The sequence below is a fragment of the Sinohyriopsis cumingii genome, chromosome 13 (assembly GCF_028554795.1).
Source record: "Sinohyriopsis cumingii isolate HCF-2022 chromosome 13, ASM2855479v2, whole genome shotgun sequence".
In the NCBI taxonomy this organism is placed as follows: Eukaryota; Metazoa; Mollusca; class Bivalvia; order Unionida; family Unionidae; genus Sinohyriopsis; species Sinohyriopsis cumingii.
The window spans coordinates 37,866,394-37,890,498 of NC_142973.1; the positions used below are offsets into that span (position 1 = coordinate 37,866,394).

General features: G+C 35.5%; 1 protein-coding gene across 1 annotated transcript in view; it reads right to left on the reverse strand.

The window, feature by feature from the left end:
- Window positions 1–16,424: 16,424 nt before the first annotated feature.
- Window positions 16,425–24,105, reverse strand: part of LOC149785229 (glutamine amidotransferase-like class 1 domain-containing protein 1) — a 49,813-nt gene continuing 42,132 nt past the window's right edge. Inside the window, exon 8 of the mRNA XM_089979058.1 lies at window positions 16,425–18,684. Within this exon, the coding sequence (XP_089835184.1) occupies window positions 18,657–18,684 (28 nt within the window). The 3' untranslated portion in view covers window positions 16,425–18,656. The remainder of the gene's footprint in view (window positions 18,685–24,105) is intronic.

The window sequence follows — 24,105 nt, forward strand, 5'->3', positions numbered from 1 at the left end:
TGTTTGTTGTTAATTTTAATGTAATATCAGCATTATGTTGATGTCATATTCTTGTGATCCTGTATTTTATGTTCGTGAATATATCATGTTCATCAATATGACTTCTGTTATATACTAATGAACACAATTTTGGAATAATTGCTTCTTACAAATGTCATGTATGAATGTTCAACAGAAATATTGAATGTTTATACAATTTCACCACTACAACTTAATTAACACAACAGATAACCATAATTTTTCGTTGAATGTTAATATACGTTAGATATAAAAGTGATGACGAATATATCGGTTTAAAGTATTCATGTTTTGAATCTTGTAGTGACAATTCCATCGGTAATTGTATATAATAAATGTTAGAAAACTAATTTCCAATTTCTTTTCGTCATATCATATTATGATGCATTGAGGTTTGAAACCTGCACACACATGTATGTAGGTGTGTGTGTGTGTGTGTGTGTGTGTGTGTGTGTGTCATTTAGTTAAATAAAGGTTCCATATGTTCGTGTACCTGTAACAGGCTATTTTGAAGATAGTGAAAATGTCCACAAATTTAGCATTTATATTAACAAGGCATCTTTTCGTTATCAGGCTCACACATAAACGAGCTTGTGTGCATACATTTATGAAATATCCATGGAGGGTTCATGTCAAGACTGTATAAAGAGTGGACGTAATGACCCACATCTATATAATTTTACGGCATGTGATCTGCTCGACTTCCTTTACTTAGTCGCGAGTTTCTCGAAATCGACTCGACGAATTTTCGTTAAACTTTTTCTGCTGTTAGAAAGGGGCCGTGTTTTCTTCCACTTTTTCTTTCTTATGTACAGAATATCAAAGAGGCGTTGTAATCAAAATCCTCTTAGTAGAGGTTCAATTAGCGCAATAGTTTGATACAATCTATGAACATTTTAGTGTTTTTCATACTCGGTATCCATCGTTGTTTCCTATCGACGATATTCGTCAGGACTTCCTTCGTGGGTGGACTCTGTCGCACAGAGATAAAATATCAAGGAAGGTCCAATGTCAGAACTCTCTAAAGAGGAGACGTAGAGGCCCAAACATATACATAAGGTATATTATTCTGATCACATGTGTTGTGCTCGACCCCTTCAATTTAACCGCAAATTCATTGAAATCGTCTCAACTAATTTTTTTCGAAGATTTTCTACTGTTGGGATTGGTTACTTTTTACCGACCGTCAAACAGGGGTTGAAATCAAAATTCTCCGAGTAAGGGTTCAAGCATCGCAAAGTTTGGCTTCAATCTATTCATAGATTATAACGGTTTTAAATGCTGTTGGTATCCGTAAAGACCCTCTTACGTTTTCCGCTTGCATTAAAAAAACACCGTCAAAAATGCTTTTGAGAGTCAAATATATATCTGTTTAGAAGATATCGTACAATAATAAATGCCAAGATCGTTTCAGTGGTGAACTGTAGAAACCAGATATGGACTGAAGAGGTAATCTGTTAGTGGACTTTGTTACAACTATCATATATTAATCTCCGGTTTCCAAGAAATCGGGTTGACGAATTTTCTTTAATCTTTTCATACAGTTGGAAGAGATCCCTAGCTAGATATTTTCCGAAAGGCGTTGAAATCGATATATTCTAGTTAGGGATTCAATAATAACAATCTATTCAATCGATCCAAATTGTGCGTCTTTTTCATACCAGGTGCTCGTAGGTTGCCCCATTATTCGCTGATTCCTCTCGACGAGATTCATCAGGACTTCTTTCGTGGTTCGACACTATTACCTAGAGATAAAATCTCAGTGAAAAGTCCATGTACAAACTCTTTAAAGAGGAGACGTATTGGCCCACCTGAATAAGTAAAATATTATCTTCTTACCGCATATGCGGTACACCCATCCCCCTTATGTAGCTCCAATTTCTGGAAATTGGTTAAACAAATTCTTTCAATGACTTTGTTTTCTGTTGGAACAGATTCCTGAAAAGAAACTGTCCATCAGAAGTTGCAATCGAAATCGTTTAGGTACGGGTTTAATCCGCACTAAGGATAATTAGATTTGACTCACACTGAGCGTGTTTCATACACCTACCCGTATGCTTGCTTACCCAGTTCCAAAGACTTCAAGACAACATTCGATGTCAACTGAGGTCTTCCTAAACCCGTAGATACTTGAAATAATTCTTCTGTAAGCACATTATGACCACATAAGAGAAATCTCCAATTTCATACTTGTATGTTGTTGTTGTTTTTTGTTTCACGTTTACTTGAGCTATTAGCAAGCTTTTCGAACACAAAATACAAATATTTCGCGCCATGCACAACAGAACGCGACTCCAACATGTAACACAACTGATTAATCCTATTTCATATTACTAATTATGTATACCCACCAATATCCTAATCCCTTCCTACACATAGTCCGTGATTTGTCTCTAGTCAGCTTTATATAGCTGACACCAAAGAACACTCTTATTTCTCTAACTAGGTTAGAATAACACCAATGCATGTCCTGAAGGGCTTTTAATCTTCAATAAGTAAGTTATAACCAATTACTTATGGAACTGTAAATAAATAAATGAATACCCAACTGGATGCGAATAATGAATCAGTAACCAAATGTATATATAAATAGCTGAATCGGGAATAAGTAACTGGTTAATTGTTCCTTATTCAATCGGTAACTGGTTACTTATTCATTATTCAACCGGAATAAGGAATAAGTAACAAACTTGATGTCAATGGGTTCTGATTGGTCAGTTACACATGTATAATGTTACACATACTTTGCAACAGAGAACAGCCTTTTACGTCGGCTGTCACCCCCACCCCACCCCCAATACATATAAGTTTTGTTAAGAATTCCCTCATTATTCTAAGGCTAAGATGAAATATTACAATACATTCAGCTGCAAAAGAAAAAGCTCCCAATGGCGCCCCCTACGCCGCCACTGCTAAATACCGCTATTAGACTACATCAATTAAAACATAAGTGTGGTACATCAGAACAAATAGTGTCTCAACCGAGTTTTGCAAAACTGCCCGTGTAAAGGTCTCGTAGACTACCTTAGGTTGGGGTGGGGTGCTCCCAGTTTTATCTTTAATTATTACAGAAGACCCACCCTGGCTCGTTTTTGTCAGAAATTGAAGTAGTGATAGAGATGCAAAGCTCCGAGCCCCCAGTCAGCGATGCCGACAGTTAAATTACTGAATACACAAAAGGTGGAATTCAAATAAACAACAAATTTAATGCCATTCAATTACAGATAGTCCTTCCTCAAATGAAATTCAATATTCAAAACCCTATCACTCGTCTTTCACTCGACCAAGTGACGGCCTATTTCATCATCTGACTTAGTGTGATAGATTTTCCTCCTGTCCTGTGTTTCTACTCATCTGTAGTATTTCTTGACTGGTACCCAGTACCCCTTCAGTCCAACAACCACGTCCTTCACCCTTCCACTTCCTCCACTTCCGTTCTCTCCTTTTCTTGTCTCCCAGAGACTCGGGACCAACTGGACCAGGGTATTTCCCTTCTCTGTCCCCTACAGCTCCTCCGGTCCCTAAAAGCTTCCTTTCCGAAGCTCCTTTGTAATTCCCAGAATAACAATGTTTCCCGCCAATTTCGAATGACCTCGGAGTAGCTTATAACTTCCTTATGTAATTCCCTCAAGATGGTTTAGCGACTACTGACGTTTAGTTTCAAGACACTAGATTTAAACTTGCTATTCCAATGGTGGCCACGCCTTGCTCAATTCCGAGTGGATGTCGATTCACCCATGGTCTACATAATTAGCAGACATTGCCCCCTCCCCGGCAGTCTGTCAAGGGTGGAATTACGACCCCAACTTGATTTTCCTTTGAGCCCAACACCGGCAAAGCATGCTACTTACCTGTGAATCGCACACAGCCAAATAAGGCGCCAGTAACAAGTTCCTATGGCCATGTTATATACAACTGGCTTCCCACTCGTCCTTTTGATGTCGCCTTACACTATCGTAACATAAGCCGGCCGCCAGCTGTGTACACATCGCTTTGACACTCATTGTTCGCAAGGCTGACACTCGCAACATTTATGAAGCGAATAATTAACCTCAGGGTCTAGCATATACATGTTGCAATCGGGCTTTTGTTCCTTACTTATAACGTGACAGCCCGTTTGTTCCCATTTCTAGCCACATGATTCATTCCTTTCATATTATATACTGTAAGAGTTGTTTTTAATTATATCACCATATCTGCATGGTAATGACGTGTTGTTGTGTTTTTGTTTTCTGATTAATTACGCGTATATTGTAGAATCTGGAACATGTGTCTGTTTTACCCGAGTTTCTTTTGCCTTTAACCCAAACACTGAATTATTTTCAAAGTTTCATTCTTTTCGTAAAATTTCTTTTGTAACGAAGCATGCCGATTTCTTGCTGTAACATGTTCAATGGTATTATTCATCCTTTGCTACCAAATACTTTAAAATGATATGGCGCCCACTGTTGAACTTGATGGTGTATGTGCAACGCTCTCTCTAAAGTCATTAAGCCATGGTGGATCCCCAGGACCCCTGTTAGTTCTACTGTTCCCATTTCAGCTGATTTGTTTCACTATACCCTAATTGATCTTGTATTACATAGTCATCTTTCCTTGTTTCACCTTTTGAACATTTCTCGACATCACACTAATGATTCTCAGCATCATATTTCAACCATTTTAAAGAACCATGTATATTTTAAAATATTATTTGAAATTATTCCGTTTTTAAGCCATAGGAAAACATTACTCTTAAAAGGACATTTTTTTGCAGTATAAAACTTTTACTGCTTATATGGTTACTACTACACACTGAAAAATATGGGGAGGAAACACTGGTGTATGCATGTGCGCCCACGCTAACATACGTCAGCACTAGAAAGTTATCACATACATTATTCATCTGGACATGGACGGTTAATTTTAAAAGAAATCTGTGCAGTGTGTTATTCTAAGTGAGAGTTTATATTTAACTATTTTAACAAGGCAACAATATTGATGATGCTACAAATGTGTCAGTCCATTGACTGTGACTATCTTTGTAGAAAAAAAAACTGTTTTCCAAAAAGAAACGGTTCCATGACACATAAAAAAAATTAGGATTCGGACCAGTTTTACAACGAAAATTATTACTGCATTATTATTTAGCGTGGAATTGTTAGGTCTGAAAATAAACAAAAATCCGAGAAAACTCTCCCATCATATGTGTTGCGTTTATAAGGATGTTCAATATATTTCCGGTGAGTATGATATCATCTGTTAAGACCAAGTCTAGGATGAAAAATTTTGCACAGCTGTCTGTGCAAGGTATTCCGCTCATGAAGATTTGTTTATTGTAGCACATTAGAACCATTTCCTTCGTTTCTTAGACATCTTACGCAAAAGAAAGAAATAACATATCAGTAAGGGTATCCGTTGAATGATATTCTTTCCTGTTGACAATGCATTAAGTCTCATTAGATGCATATACTATCGCCTAAGCCTAATCCAGGCAAGAGACAATAATCGACATCTTCTCAAACTAATTGGTCTAATGGAAGTCAGTATGTCAGAAAGTACTTGTGTATTCTTAAAAATTGTAGATGGAACAAAATGAATCTTATTCATCTCTTTACTTGTTACCAGATTCCATTTATTGCCAAAGCTCTTGCGATGTGGTAGTTAGTGGGAGGCAAGACAATTATCAACAAGGGTCTTTAATTGTCATTGATAATCTCGCAACGTGAAAGACATATATTAAAAGATTTACTATGGTAATCATTAGGTACGCTGGGCTTTAAATGAAAAAGAACAACAAAAAACAGACCCTAATTTGACAGACTGGAATAAAAAATACTCAATTAATTTTATTTAACATCTATTTAATGATGACAAAATCTGCCAGCGAGACAGCAGTCTACAAATCTGGTATATAAATCATTAAACTTTTTCATAGGCGTGTAACATTACTGCACTAGATACACTTATTTCTCGCAGATTGGTAATGACAGATTTAACGATATGGTATGTCAGAAATATTTTGTTTTAGGATCAATTCAAACATAATATTGTCAGTAAATAGTTGTATACAATTTTTCTTCTAATTTTAAAGATATACATTAAAGATTTCCTCATGTATTACACACTCTGAATACATAGCAAAAACAATAACAAAAGGCTTTGCCCAGTTTCACACGCTACACACGTTACACGCTGGACATGCTAATTTCTTTTCAATTCCACGGAGCATCTGTGCTGTCTATTGTTTGTATCCAGCTATATCAATGTATAATTACGGTTACTCCGGCAGTTTTCCCCAGGAGATATAGTTTTAGCCTAAGCAACACACGATTATAAACTTTTCCCCATGGGACATAGTTCTAGCCGAAGTAACACGCGATTATAAACTTTTCTTCACTTTTTACATTTTTTACGTGTGCACTGTTTAACACTCTTTGATGATAATAAGTATAAAAAAATATTCAACTATGTCGAGTCTTGTCATTCACCTTTCAAATTCTCAAATGTAAAATTAGAATGTATACAATTTAATAATGGAAAATGTTGTGAAACTGTTTGCTGTATTTATCCCAACTGCGTAAAGTACCATAAAACAAATATGGCACTCTAGCAGAACTAATACTCATCAAAGTCAATGACATTAACTACATAAACACAGAATAAATATTCTCGTCAGGCGAACAAACTCTAAATAATAGCTCCAAAACAATAATAATGAATTAATCGCAAAATAATGAGTGTATGTAGCAACTAGATTATTTAAACCGTCTTTGGTCAGTACATTTTGTAAAGCATGTCATTTTTAGATTCATATACCTAAATCTCGCAGGCTGGAATACACGTTTCCTGTGATGAATTTCATGCCTAACAAACAAAAAATATGATTTGACAACGATTTTTCCTGCGTGAGGAGTGTTCTTCATCCAAAATGTGAAATGCCTTTGTTAGGCGGTACATTCTAAAGATTTTTCTACAGCTGAGTAGCACCAGGGAGCACGAGTTTTCAAAGTAACCATAGTTACGGTACAAGAAAACAAAACCTGTATTGTCATACCCCCGACTCAATATAAATTTTGACACGTTTCTATTGTAGCCTAAGAATAAATAACACACAAACATATTGCATATTAACATATTTCATTATGCTGAACCACATATGATTTAGTACTTTGTGCAGAAGTATAATTTGTATTACATCCTTGATAATCTTCAAAAATGCTGAGTGCATAAAGTGAAAACTGAACCAGAATACATTAAACACATCCAGCGAAAACAAAATAACCCCACCTACTGGTACCACCAACTCATTGTACTGTTCACGACTTGTTGATGAAGTAGCAATGACACTATAAACTAACACGTGGGCTTAAACTGTCTTCAGTCTAAAGTTTTGTCATACCTACTCGGAGGCAAAGAACATATAGGAAATCGACATACCATGGATTTATATCAATTATTGAATTCTCATAAATAACTACTCGAGTTGTTGTTGACTTTACAATAAAACATATTTGAAGCTTCAAGCTTTTTAAAACTATTCCAGTCTCTGATTATATGCATATTCCTTCGACTGGATCAAAAGCATCTGAATATGTGTTAGTGTATGCTCTCTTACCTTCAGATGTCCCCTTACAAACGATTAAATGGTTTCTGATTTTAATTTTAGCATCTGACTATTGCTTGTTGTCCTTCAAGATAACTATAAGAAACAGTTTATATTAGTTATTAATCGATGACAATAGGTACAACTGATTAAAATTTCATTAGCTCTGTAGTCGTTTAAAGTGAGTCATTACGGTTTAATAAACGAGTACCAGATATGCTGATAAATCAAAACGTTTTTGTTTCTGACTTAGCCTTAAAAAAAAATATTTACTATTGGATTTTATTGTAATGCTGACATACTCAAGGTACTAATTTGGCTCCCACAGTAGTGCTATGTAAACCCCATATCAAAAATTCAATAACTTTAAACTTCGAAATACGAAAGACAAACCTACAACTTTCAGTATAGACTCATACTTAATAACAGCAACTGTGGCGGTTATATTGGCTGTCCAAGTATAACATATTTATTTAGAAACAGCTAGAGCATGTGAATTATGTATTGCTTATAATCAGGCCTGAATGTTATGTTTAATTTGCATTGTTCGTTAGATTTTTTTAAATATTTTTTTTATTTCTGTGGGTAATGAAACTTCTATCTAGTAGCTGCCCTTGTCCAAAATCAGTGACAGTTTTGTTTACAACTTTTTTCAGAGTGAGGATCATTATTTTAAGCAGAGATAAGGACATTGTATTTGTATAGCTAGACAACGTGATGATTGTCATGTTTTGTTGTGACTCTTTTATGAACTTTCTAATTATGGCTAATTACTTTTGAACATTATCGAGGATCTCTTTTTAAGTCTTAGTTTAAAATACATATCTTGTTTATTTGAAAATTAGTAATTTGTTCTTTAAGGTCTCAGGATAATCGATTGTATTTTTGTTGTGTCCGTAATTCTTGGATTAGGTGGGATTTAATTCAAAATACAGTAAGTTCGATTTTTACCTTTTCACTTTGAATTCTATGGAAATAAATTATTTGTTGAATTTTACAAAAGCTTATTCTTTCTTTTTGTCTTAGTTTAAAACATAAATCGTGCTTTTTTGAAAATTAGTCATTCGTGCCTTAAGATCGTAGCAGAACCAATTGTATTATTGTTGTGTCCAGAAATTCACATGAGTTGGGCTTTATTTATTCAATTTATTTAATTCAGGTGATTCTTCTCTGGAAATAAAAACATGCTCTTCAAAAATAACGTTCTTCGATATAAAAACTTGAATTTATACTGAAATTTCAAATAAGGATATATTCTTGGATTGTGTTATTGTGATCCAAAAAGACTGTTGGTGCATCACCACGACACGGGCCACCACAGGCAGGCATGTCAACACTTTCAGTGTTGGATCTAATTTGGATTTTAACTAGAGTTGATTCAGAACTTTAATTATTAGATTTTGTTTGGGATTTAATTCACAATATCGTAAGTTCTTTTTCTTGACGTCTTTCTATTCTAGTGAAATAAATTAATTGTTGAATGTTGCAAAGTTTGTTGGTTCTCACTCTTTTCTATTAGTTTAAGACCACAGAGTCGTATTAATGTAATGCAACGAACATTTCACATACTTCTGACGACAAAAATTAATTGTTAATTAAAAATATAAACAATGCGTTGAAACTAAATTAAACTGCAATAAGAAAAAATGAGGACTTACCTGTGGCTCAAGTAACAATTTATTCAAATCTTCATACAGGGCGGAATTCTGTTTCTGATTCATGAAAATATTCGGCTTTCTCGAGTCCTCTCGTTTATTCTGCTTTAAAAGGCTCGAATGCCATAAATCATAGCATTTCCAAAATTAATTTTGGATAAGTTTGGAAAAATAATTATTACGAAATGCTCCTTTTGTCTCATAACAAACACTTAACACTCTATAAAAAATAAAACCTCTTTACATATCAGTAAAGACAAAAGACTAAACAAGCATTACTTTGGACACCACCAGCAAGAACGAGAGGGGGATCTGAAGTCTGGGCAGCCCAGGATCTCCATACTCCACGCCCAGGCCTGCGCCCTGGAGAGGTCACTCCAGTCTCGCTACTCAGTGAGGAAACAACACGGAAGCTGGCAGTTCACGGTTTGTAAATCCCACCCGATTGGCGTAGGGAAGAAGCGCCACGGGTCAGCTTCGACGGTGGGAGTGATCTTCGTGTCCCATTGGCCGACTACCGCCCGCCTCAAGCCGGGCAGCTCCCGGTCAGTAAGGTATTGACCCGCCATCGTTTGCTTGCTCCAGTGGGTCTCTGGAGCTCAGTGTGTTGCTCGGCATGACAAGCAGACGGTAATTCCACACCAGACAAAAGAAACAAGAAACGAATAAAGAAGACTCAAGCTCTTCCATTCGCAAGCTGGAACGTACGCACCATGTGCACAGGAATCTCTGACAACATCGGGGAAGTGGACGACACTAGGAAGACGGCCACCATCGACAGAGAACTCAGCCGACTAAAATCAGCATAGTTGTCCTCCAGGAAACCAGGCTTGCCTCTTGCGGATCCCTCAGAGAGGAAAACTACACCATCTTCTGGAAGGGTCGAGAATCTGAGGATCTCCGCCAGCACGGAGTGGGCACTGCCATCAGAAACAACCTCCTGGACTCTGTTGAGCCTCCCACTGGGGGGGGGGGCAATGAGCGTCTCTTGTCCATCAGCCACAACACTGCTGCGGGTCCTGTCAACCTCTTCAGTGTCTACGCCCCCACCCTCAAGTCTTCAGAAGACACGAAAGATCAGTTTTTGGGCAACAGGACGAACAAATCAAAGGATACCCCAAAGACGAACCACTATTCCTCCTTGGCGACTTTAATACCAGAGTAGGTGCGGACCACGAGCCATGGCCTACCTGCCTCGGACATCATGGCACTGGAAGGACCATAGGACATCCTATATGGATAGATGGCCACTGGTACCAGAAGAGTCGGCCGCCCCTCACTCCGTTTCAAGGATGTGTGCAAGAGGGACATGAAGGTTATGCGACAATTCACCCAACGGCTGGAAAGTGCTGGCCGAGGACCTAGGCACCTTGAGACTGATATTAAGCAAGGGCATATCAGTCGCTGATGCCAGAAGAGGCCAGTTGGCGGCAGAGAAACGTGAGTGAAAGAAGATCACGGCAGCAACCCCAGTAACTCAGACTTCCCAGTATATCTACATCAACTGCAACAGGGACTGTCACTCGCGCATAGGCCTCCACAGCCACAACAGACGATGCCAACACACCAGAGACTGAAGAAACTCCAAGGGCGATATTTGCATGGTCTCTCGAGACTGAGTCGCCAATGATGATGATGATGATGATGAATATATATATATATATATATATATATATATATATATATATATATATATATATATATATATATATATATACATACGCACCCACACACATATCACACATCTTCCTTTATGATCCAGGGATAGAACTTTCCGCTCTGAGGTATATTTTGGAGTAATTCACACCGTCGTTTTTACTGGAACACAATTAGTAGTTCAACAGTTCATTTTACACACGTGTGTTCCATAAGCCGAGACGCTGATGATAGGGGTCACAAAGTCATTCCACTAAAATGCATATGCGTGTCGCCATTTTAACTCGTTATTTAAACCAGTGCATAAAATGTTGCACTTAGGAACGTGCTGGAGCCAATGTCCTTCCAGTCACCCCTTTTAGAAAGCTTTATCATAGTTATCAAATTTGAACCCAAGAATTTTTTAAAAATATTTTGCACCGGAGAGAGAGAGAGAGAGAGAGAGAGAGAGAGAGAGAGAGAGAACGTACAAATGTATGGTGCTTTATGGCATCTTAAATTTGTTTCATAGAGTTGGCAAGAAACACGTTATTTTTGTAATAAAGACTAATTTTTTAACGTATGGATACTCGCCAACAATATACAAATAATTATTCAAATATTCTCACAGCTATTTTCATGTCTTGCGGCACTCGGTTGACCTTGGAGACTACTTCGTTGCGTCAGAAGGTTCATTCACTATCTCTCTCTCTCTCTCTCACACACACACACACACACAGACACACACACACACACACACACACACACACACACATGGACACAATTACATGTATACATCGTTACTATGTATTTTAATTTCATGACAGTTTCTTCAACGATTAAAGACAGCACCGACAGTATAAACAATGTCTTGGAATCCAGTCGATAATGAATCTGTCTGTGGTTTAGTATACATTTTTAACATGCATAGAGTTTGCGCATATACAAAATATGCCATATAATTTTGACATACTTTAGATGATCACCCCATAAAATGTGAGAAACCAAAACATCCCGTACCTGATGTAAAAATCGACGGGTCTAAGGATGGATCCAGAAATATCGTTTAGGGGGAGTGTAAACAAGTAGGAGAGACGTTGATGGGACAAACCCCTAGGAAACCCCCATGAAAACTTCTGCATTTAAAGAGTTTTCAGAGTATAATTTTAAATTTTAACCACCTAAGTGTACATATGTACTCTCGGAAAGGATCCTCTTATTTCGAGCTAAAAAAAATATTTCCTGGGGAAGATGCGTCTCCTGTTCCATATTTCCATATTTTATATAATCTATTTTTTTTTCTTCATATTCTTTCAGAGTATTGATTATGAATGTAACATGCCTGAAGCTTCATTTCAGAATAGTAAATTACTATAAAGAATATGAGTGCTCAAAACGTGCTTTTCATAGCCTATCCACGTGTTTGTTCTACAGTACATTGCGTGACAAAAGGTCATTTAGATTGGTATCATGATTATCAACCAATAAAATCGAGATTATTTAAAATATGCAAGATATGACGAGTTTAATCGGCTGCATAATTTTCACCTCCACTTTAATCTACTTAAGGAAATTAATAGTATGTGTAAAAGAGTAGAAAGTCTAGTCTATAAATCTCACTTTAACACCTGTAACATCATTACGTATTATCATCTCGTCAGCCCGATATCAAGAAGACTAAAATGCAACTTTATTGCTAATAAAAGACTATAATTTATGAACAAGAAATGTCAAAGATGGACAAAACTATTGATTATGCTGATGCAGACGATGTCCTTGACTTATTAGTTCCAGTCAAGTCCTTTAGAACCAGAGGAATAGTTCATATACGTTTCTTCATCATAATCTTGTAAACACAATAATGAAACTTTACACACACAATGAAGAAGCTGGTTTTACTTAAGTATCCGCGCAATTTATGTTTAACGAAGCAAAAACATAGAAAATGTATGCTTGTCAAAAGAACCCAAAGTAATTTTTCTCTGATTCTATTTAGAGTTATTTAATGAAATGAGTCTAATCTGCTTCTTTTGATAATTCCATCAAAGAAAATTTTCAAAGATTTCAGAGAAATAACTGAATTTTTGAGACATGACACAGAGAAGCGACTAAATTTACCAGACTTAATAATTAATCTGACATTCCATACACGATTTTGTAACATTCCTATATCACGAACATCATTATTTCATATAAATTATTACATAATACAATACATTTCTTGAAGTGTCGACATATAACAGATAGGATAAATCGCCTGTAGTAATACAGTACAACAAATATATTCAGCATAAATGATAAATGTACAGCGCCGTTTCGGTTGCAAGTCGCGTAGGCTAACCACTAAGCCGCAACGGCTCCTTACAAAATAGACAAGCACGTGGATGAATACTAATATGCTATTTTGAAAAAAGTGCATGTCGTAAAATTAGATACGGAATTAAGGTCACGGCGACAAACGTGTGCTTTGATTCCGTGGACAATAAGTATTGCAAATATAATCGTTTGTCTGCATCAGAGTGGAAAGTAGACCATTCGATATCTGCAAGGATTATCATCCTACGAATCAGTTTCAGCTTACAAATTCAAATTTGACAAAGTGCTATTAATAACTGTTTAATATCAAAGATTGCTTTTCATACCAGGGATATAAAATAGGTCTCTTATAAACTTCATTGTTAACGAGTAATCTTATTGTTCGACATTTATATAACTAGACAAACCGTAAAGATGTATAAGTGAAACTTTTAATGATATTTCTAGCTCTATTTCTGTGTGTGTGTGTGTGTACATATCCACGTGCTATGTAAACCACATATTACAAATTCAATAACTTTAAACATCGAAATACGAAAGATCAAACCCGCAACTTTCAGTATAGAACCATACTTGATAACAGTAACTATGGCAGTTATATTGGCTGTCCAAGTATAACATTTTTTATTTAGAACCAGCTAGAGCATGTGATGAATGCATTGCTTATATTCAGGCCTGAATGCTGTTATCTTTAATTTGCATTGTTTGTTAGTCTTTTTCTAAATATTTTTTAAATTTCTGTGGGTAATGAAACATTGTATCTAGCGGCTGACCTTGTCCAAAAATCAGTGACAGTTTTGGTTACAACCTTTCTCAGAGTGAGGATCATTATTTTATGCAGAGTTAAGGACATTGTATTTGTATAGCTAGACAACGTGATGATTGTCATGTGTTTTATTGTGAGACTTTTATGGACATTCTAATTAGAACTAAGATTCTTCTAAAACAACGTACGACCAAAGTACTGAATATATATATATATATATATATATATATATATATATATATATATATATATATATATATATATATATATATATATATATATATATATATAGACACACGCACATATTATCATACATCCTCCTTCAAGATCCAGGCATAGAACTTTCCGCTCTCGGGTGTATTTTGGAGTAATTCACACCAAAATGTTTTTAAAAAAATTCTTGGGTTCAAATTTAAGAACTATGATAAAGCTTACAGACTCGGTCGATTAGAGTCTGCTTCGTTGCGTCAGAAGGTTCATTCTCTCTCTCTCTCTCTCACACACACACACATGGACACAATTACACGTGTACATCGTTACTATGTATTTTAATTTCATGACAGTTTCTTCAACGATTAAAGACAGCACAGACAGTATTTCCAATGTCTTGGTACCAGTCAATGATGATTTTGTCTGTGGTTTAGTATACAGTTTTAACAGGCACAGAGTTTGCGCATAAACAAAATAGGCCACATAATTTTAACATACTTTAGATGATCACCCCATAAAATTTGAGAAACCAAAACATCCCGTACCTGTGTGTAAAATAGACGGATCCAGAAATATCGTAGGCAAGAGGTTGGTGGGACAAATCCCCTGTAGGAATTCTGGAAGGGGGTGAAACCCCCATGGAAATGTCTGCATTTAAAGCGTTTTCAGGGTATAATTTTAAATTGTATCTACCTAACTGTACAGGGGGCCCCGAGTGGCCGAGTGGTCTAAAGCGCTCTCCGTTACGGATCACTGCCATCTCACCTCTGTCTGCGTGGGTTCGAGTCTAGGATTCAGCCAATGGGGGTATGAGAAAGCTTGCCAGTAGCTTCTCGTGGGTCGGTGGTTCTTTCCAGGGTTTTCCCGGGTTCTTCCTCCACCATTAATACTGGCCGCCATGTATAGCCTATCGTGTGCTGAAAAATGGCGTTAAACCTTACAACAACAACAACAACAACAACAACCTAACTGTACATATGTACCCTCGGAAAGGTTCCTCTTATTTCGAGCTAAAAAAAATTATATTTCTTGGGGAAGGTGCATCTCCCGTTCCATATTTCCATATTTTATATAATCTATTTTTTTCTTCATATTTTTTCAGAGCATTGATTATGAATGTAACATGCCTGAAGCTTTATTTCAGAATAGTAAATTATTAAAAAGAATATGAGTGCTCAAAACGTACTTTTCATGGCCTACCGACATGTTTGTTCTACAATACAATGCGTAACAAAAGGTCATTAAGAGTGGTATCATGATTATCAACCGATAAAATCGAGATTATTTATAATATGCAAGACATGTCGACTTTAATCGGCTGTATAATTTTCACCTACACTTTAATCTACTTAAGGAAATTAATAGTATATGTAAAAGAGTAGACTGTGGTTTATAAATCTCACTTTAACACCTGTAACATCACTATTCTATAAATCTCACTTTAACACCTTTAGCATCACAACTCTATAAATCTCACTTTAACACCTGTAACATCACTATTCTATAAATCTCACTTTAACACCTGTAACATCACAACTCTATAAATCTCACTTTAACACCTGTAACATCACTATTCTATAAATCTCACTTTAACACCTGTAACATCACTATTCTATAAATCTCACTTTAACACCTTTAGCATCACAACTCTATAAATCTCACTTTAACACCTGTAACATCACTATTCTATAAATCTCACTTTAACACCTGTAACATCACAACTCTATAAATCTCACTTTAACACCTGTAACATCACTATTCTATAAATCTCACTTTAACACCTGTAACGTCACTATTCTATAAATCTCACTTTAACACCTGTAACATCACTATTCTATAAATCTCACTTTAACACCTTCAGCATCACAACTCTATAAATCTCACTTTAACACCTGTAACATCACTATTCTATAAATCTCACTTTAACACCTGTAACATCACTATTCTATAAATCTCACTTTAAGACCTTTAGCATCACAACTCTATAAATCTTTCACACCTGTAACATCACAACTCGTTAAATCTCACTTTAACACCTGTAACATCACTATTCTATAAATCTCACTTTAACTTCTGTAACATCACAACTCTATAAATCTCACTTTAACACCTGTAACATCATTACGTATTATCATCATCTCGTCAGCCCGATATCAAGAAGACAGAAATGCAACTTTATTGCTAATAAAAGACTATAATTTCTGCACAAGAAATGTCAAAAGATGGACAAAACTATTGATTATGATGATACAGACGGCATCCTTGACTTTATTAGCTCCAATCAAGCGCTTTAGTAGCAAAGAATAGTTCATATACGTTTCTTCATCATAATCTTGCAAACACAGTGATGAAACGTTACACACACATTTAAGAAGCTGGTTTTACTTAAGTATCTGCGCAATTTATGTTTAACGAAGCAAAAACATGCAAAATGTATGCTTGACAAAAGAACCCAAATTAATCTTTCTCTGATTCTCTTTAGAGTTATTTAATGAAATGAGTCTAATCTGCCTCTTTTGATAATTCCATCAAAGAGAATTTTCAAAGATTTTAGAGAAATAACTGAATTTTCAAGAGACATGACACAGAGAAGAGACTAAATTTACCAGACTCTAATAATTAATCTGACATTCCACACACGATTTTGTAACATTCCTATATCACTAACATCATTAATTTATATAAAGTATTACATAATGCAATACATTTCTTGAAGTGTCGACATATAAGAGATAGGATAACTCGCCTGTATAAATATAGCACAACAAATACATTCAGCATAAATGAGATATTCTATGTACACCACTGCACACTGCTAAACGCAAAATATTTATAAAATGCTAAATTATTGTTTAAAGAAAATAGCGTCATATAAAATGAAAGGAAATGTAAATGCATCTATATCTTAGAGAATGAGAGATGTCTTACTGGTATAAATACAGCTAGAAGGAAATGAAATGAGAACCCTCTAATGTATTACACAAAGCACATGCAGGCAATTCAATCAATTAGCGATGTACATACCTTTCATGCAAATCAACATAATAGAAGTAAAATGATTTTCAATGAGAAAATAGCGATATTGTTTCAACCTAGTTTTCATAAATTCGGAATAAAAGTCGTCAATTTGGTTTGGTGTTTACGTCACTGCAACACAAGTGGGTTGTTTCGTGCAGAGGCAATTGGAGTAATGTGCCTTGCCCAAGAACATACCATAGTAGCCGATCCAGGCTGATTCAGTAAAAGTGTTCGAACCAGCGCCGTTTCGCTCGCAACTCCGGTAAGCTAACCACTAAGCCGCTACGACTCCTTAAAAAAATAGAGAAGTACAAAGATGGATACTAATATGCTACTGAAAAAAGTGCCTGCATGTAAAATTAGATACGGAATTAAGGTCACGGCGACAAACGTGTGCATTGATTCTGTGGATAGTAAGTATTACAAAAGAATCGTTTGTGTGCATCATATTTTATTATACGGTGGAAAGTAGACCATTCGACATCTGCAAGGATTATCATCCTACGAATCAATTTCAGCTTACAAATTCAAATTTGACAAAGTGTTATTAATAATTGTTTACTGTCAAAGATTACTTTTCATACCAGGGATATAAAATAGGTCTCTTATAAACTTCATTGTTAACGAGAAATCTTATTGTTGGCATTTACGTAACTAGACAAACAGTAACAATGTATAAGTGATACTTTTAATAGTTATAGCTCTATGTGTGTGTGTGTGTGTGTGTGTGTTCGCGTGTGTACATATCCACAACCACCAATCTCTCTCATACACCGAAAAATTCTATGACGAGATAACCCTTAATGGGACCTTTCAGTTATCCATGACTGGGATCGAGAATACTGACGAAACATTTAATAGTTATCCAAATAAAAAGGTCATTTTTCTTTACTCATGAAGTTTCGAAAATAACGACTGTGATTCAAGTAGTACATTATTTCCATGTTTCGGGTCATATAAGACTGGTAATACATGAAGATTCCTGTACATAAAAGTCCTTCAACACTCAGGCATCGCTTTGTTTTACTCTTTCAGAGACATTTTTTCCCCGTAAATGCATTTCAGGTGCATGATCCAGTTCAGTGACTAATCTCTCTCTCTCTCTCTCTCTCTCTCTCTCTCTCTCTCTCTCTCTATATATATATATATATATATATATATATATATATATATATATATATATATATATATATATATATAACATTATTAGTTATATCATGCTGGTAAAAATATACCAGTGCAAATAAGAATAGCAACAGAGCTACAAGGGAAAATAAGGATTAAAACATGCAATAGCTCCCCATACATGCTGAACATGCAATTACATGCTACAGTGTATAAATGCATTTAATATAATTGCACCATAAAACAATTTAACAGCCTTTAAAAACGTCAAACGCATGCACAGCTTGATAATTTGCAGGTTAGTAGAAAGTGTGATTTCAGTTTTTGTTCAGCGAAGCGGTGCCGTTTTTCCTGATCTGGAAGTAAAGAAAACACAAATGCTAATAATGATAGAAATTGAAAGATAATACGAGGGCGAGTGAATATTCAAATAAAAGGGTGTTTTCTCACACATGCAATAAATGGCTAATCCAGTCTAATGGGTGTGGTCAATAAACTAATATCAGTGAAAGCTCATTCATAGTCTTTGAATGAAGAAAAAAGTCATGAATGAATAATAAAGAATAGAGTAATGAAAAAGAAATGATAAATACATACGGCATATAGTAGCATAAAAACAAGCGTTTGAGTTGAACACCATGGTAACTTACCAAATCACCGAAATGCAAACGAATCATATGTATGTTATGATGTTACCGACTATTCTCAATTTTCTTTTATTGTACTTTCTTTGAAAAAAGCGTATAATATAACCTTTAATAAAAGTAGGTACTGGAGAGGGAGGGGGAATCAATATACTGGATAACTGAAGACGTGGTCTGAAAATGTGTGTGCATAAATTCGTATACATCTCGCAGTTGTAATAATAAAGGGGAAAGTCTTACAGGAGATAAGGATGGAACATTTCAGTATTTCAAGGCTGGTATTTATAATTTTTGACAAACAAATGTAAGGAATAATCGGTATAGAAAAGCTAGAAGCGAGTATAAAATTACTGCTTATTACGCCCCTACGATGCAAAATTCGATCCTCCGTACCGTTAACTGCTGGGATTGCGGTCTAATAATGATCGGTGATTTACTGTTGAGTCTCCGTTTTATTCATAAACTCTAAACACATTCTTGGCATAGAAAGTATTCAACTTACCGTCCAAAGAACACTACCTGAGAGCACAAGGATACCGTACTGTGTGTGTGTGTGTGTGATTTAGATTTTTAACGTATCTTTAACAATTTATCACTCATATCGCTATGATGTCTGCAGTGTGGCAGTTTATCGTGATGTCTAGCACTGGGGCATCATGCCGCAGACATGTAGCATGATGTCCCACCCAGTCACATTATCCTGACACCAGACCGACCAGTCCTAACACTAACCTCTTAATGCTGAGCGCCTAGCGAGGCAGCTTTTAGTGTCATTTTTGTAAGTCTTTGGTATGACTCGGCTGGGGATCGAACCCACGACCTGCCACATCCGAGGCGGACGCTCTACCGACTAGGCCACCGGAGCGGTTGGATACCGTACTGCATTAAAACAGATATAAACTGTTCATTCCTAAAGTGTGTTATTCCATCTCTCCAAAACAGTAAAATGTTCAAATGAAACAATTTAAAATAAAAACAATTGACAAAATAGGTTTTGGTGGGGACAGAGACTTCAGTACTTCTTATGCATCTAAAAGGACAAGATAAAAAAATATTTAAAAAACGGCATGAAAACTGTCGGATTTTATCCGAAATTTTGAAAACTGTCGGATTTTATCCGAAATTTTGTACCCTGATGACAGTCTTTACATGACTAGTCGCATCAGTTTGAGGTGCATCATATATATATATATATATATATATATATATATATATATATATATATATATATATATATATATATATATATATATATATATATATATATATATATTATTTCTCTTAACTAGTGTTCTGAATCATCTCTAAGTGATAAGTGAAAGATTAAGCGTGACAAGTCAGAAATGATACCTCCGACACACGGTCTGTATTCTAAAGCATTGAATACTTGTAACATGGCATGCAACGTGATATTTTTGGTGATGGCCATACAATAATTACAAATTTGAAAACGCACATTTAATTCTTTAGAAAAAGACACTTTTGGGTATAAAAAAATAGCTGATTACCTCAGTAACATAACACGAAAATTCGTGTATTATTATTATTACTATTATTATTATTTAAGCAGAATATCGTGGATATATTTTCATGTGCTCAACGGCAAAAATAGCTTTAAACTCTGGTTTATTCACCCCCCACCCCTTCCAAGTTTCAGCAACGGAAAACATGCCTTATTCTATGGTTTACATGCGTTTCAATTACACCTGCAATATTCACCTTACGGATGGTTTGGAAAATCTGGAGAAAACTAGATCAAAATATCACCCCAAAATGTTATCTTTTGGTTTTAAAAAAAAACAACCACTCAGCGGACAAATGCCCAGGAACTGTTAGTGCAGTCTTTCCAGAAATCCTTTATGAGAAAGTAAAGGATAAAGGCGAACTACATTTTAATTAAAAAGGTCAAGGAAATGAAGGGGACAAATGGATATTTTATGAGAATAATAGTAAGAAATTTATGTAAATTAATGAAAAATTAAAACCTTGCTTGACTAATCTCCGTAAACTTCAACATACACATGCTCTTACTCATATGCTAACAGTCTCTTCAGTCCATCTTGCCTCTGTCTTCATTAACACCCAATTCCACATCAGACACACCATGTCTGATTTCGCTTCGCTATGGCCATTCATGCAGTGTACAATCAATTTTTAACACAAAATTGAAAATAAGTTTGAATAGTAGATACGCCATTTTGGAACACTAAAGAGGGTGAACAACAAAAGTTGGAACAAGCTGAAAAGTAGGGAAAACTTGGGCCCATGAAAACAGTTGTTGGTAATATTTGCATCACTATTTTGTAAAAAGTAATTTTGGCATTACCGTAATAGAGGAAAAACGTAATAAAACATATACGAAGTAAAGCTAGTCACGTCAAATGTAAAATAAGATCACACCTATATCTGCAACCGCGAAAATATCAATCGTCAATATTTAACACCCCACCCCCTCTTGAAAATTCTGTAATTTTAACGCCAGTGGAAATAAATGGTACTCATATTTATGTCAACTAGAAAACATTTTCATGTGATTAACAGCTCACCTACGTTCCACATTAAGAATTACTGTCTATATTCTACAGTTACAGATTGGATGACAGCCTGAGAAATGTTTTGTTACTGAAAATGGTCCAACATTTGCAATCAACGTTAAGTAGGTCATCACTATACAAACGAGTCAATAAAAAAAAACCTGAAAAAAGGAAAATTGAACCCTAAACATTTTTTTAAATGTTAAACGTAAAACATTTTACAAACGACGGTGACTAAATAAGACAGTTAAAAGAGAAACCCAAAAAATTATTTAAACAGGTTCTCCTAATTCTTTTTTTTTCTTCTAATAAAAACGCCACCACCAAGAAGTACACAACAAATCAAATTATGCCATTTCTAACTGCTTAAAATAGGACATGTTTCGTAACTGTCACTTAAAAGCAATGGATGGTATGAACACAATGCGAATATTGCTAGCAAAAGTCAGGGCCAGATTAAGGTCTTTGATGGCCCTGGGTACAGCCAACATATGCGTCCATAGATATTCTGCCTTGTCCATATATACGGTTACTGTACTATTAACAACACTGCCCGTGAAATCAGACGATAATATACGAGGCCCCTTGAGCCTCGAGGGCCCTGCCTGTGAAATCAGACGAAAATATACGGGGCCCCTTTAGCCTCGGGGGAATTGGACACGTTGCCCACTTTGTCCTATGGATAATCCTGCCCTGCCAATAGTGGGAATATGGCCGCAATACGAAATAGACACCATAAATCAATTTCCTTTTTTGAATACTGTTTGTATTATTTAATAGGATTGATGGGTATATGTTTATGTACAGCAGAGTTTACATCATTCGGAATATTTTTGACTCGTCCCTAATGCACTGACTGGACGCCGTGGTTATAGTCTTTCCTACCAAGGGCAAAAAGCGGTCGTGCGAATAATCTTTCCAAAAGTTGGTGGACAGCGGCCAGGCGAACCAACATTTCCTTCAGAATATTGTCCACTATCCTTCGTCAGCTGACGGCTTTCCTTATTGTGAGTTTAATTGTTGTATTTCATTAGGCTGTTTGCTTTTAACATGGTGTGAAAGATTCCACGTCATTTAATAGTGATGACACGGGGTGGTAATGTTTGAACATTCGACCTAATTAAGTAGGGAACAAATAATTTCGTTAAACAGGCACTGAAAGTCACTTTGAAACACGCTAAAAGTCACCTTCAGTCATTAAAGTCATTACAGGCACTTTCTGGAGGTCACTTTCAGTGATTCAGACCGTCAAAAATATGCAATATTTTGTTCAATATTGAAGAATTTTTCATTAAAAATAAATCAATCTAAATGGTTCTTAATACAAATTTTAATTTTAGACAGTAGCGACGATTATGAACCCTTGTGTAAAAGCTCAAATAGTTTGCAGGAATGATGATAAAAGTAAAATTACAGATTAATTTTCAAACAGAAAATATGGATAGATATGTAAATTTTTTAAAATAAAATGGAAAGACATAACGGAAAAGATGGGTAAGAACAACAGAATGAGAATTCACGTCAACTGAAAGTCCACAATATATAATGTCTTCATGTCTGAAATCTTCAAGAATCCCTGCGAACTAATTTTACCTATATAAAGCAGTGTAAATAACACAGCTGACATGGTTAAAAGTTCAAAAGAGTTTTTAGCACCAATGTTGAAGAAATTTCAACTATATAAAACGTGGATATCGGAAACACAGATATGGCTGAAAATCCCATGAGTATTTTCTGTGTTAATACTGAAAACATTTCAACTACGTAAAACACGGGGATAATACAGTTAACGGTTCAAATAGTTCCGTCATGTCAATGACTTCGGACCGCTTGGTACAACTGATGATTCTGTGTATATAGTAACAAAATATGGACAAAGTATAATGAGAGTTAAGGAATGTGTTCAAAAAGCATCCTGTATATTGTTATGTATATCTATATTGTGTTCATTGTTTTCATTATCATAGTTTGTAAGGGTAATTTAGTTAATGATATATTAAATACTAATTTTCTCTATGATCGTAAGTTTGCGCTTTAAACTTGAGCCATTTCTGTATGGGGCATAAATTCATTCATAAAGTTCCAAGGTTAAGTTGTACTATTAATCTTGGTAAACATCACGTGATATGATTTCAGTACACGAGTTCTTGTAACGACAGGCAAGCCAAATTCCTGATTAGCTAGTGCAAACCACCCGACCTTGCTGACCACTTCAAATAATTCAAGAATGAATATGCGTCTTTCAAAAATTGTATTACGACTTAGTCATCTATATAATATATTTTTATTTAAGAATTAAGTATACCTAGTATTAATATCAGTCTTGGTAGACACTTTAGTTGTGTTTAATTGAGAGATGCAACTTCATATGCAACAACCTAGACAATAAAAAGTACAAAATCTGATTGTGATTGAAATGAATGAATCAAATCATTTATGAACTGAGATGATGAACACAAAGTTTGTGGTGGCAATGCTCAAGATGTTTTATTTGGTCAAACTGAAACTTGGTACTTGATATCTGACTATAAATATTGAGAACTATGAACTGCATATGGGAACCTCTTAAAGAGATTTACCAAATCGGCTTGTGAACAAA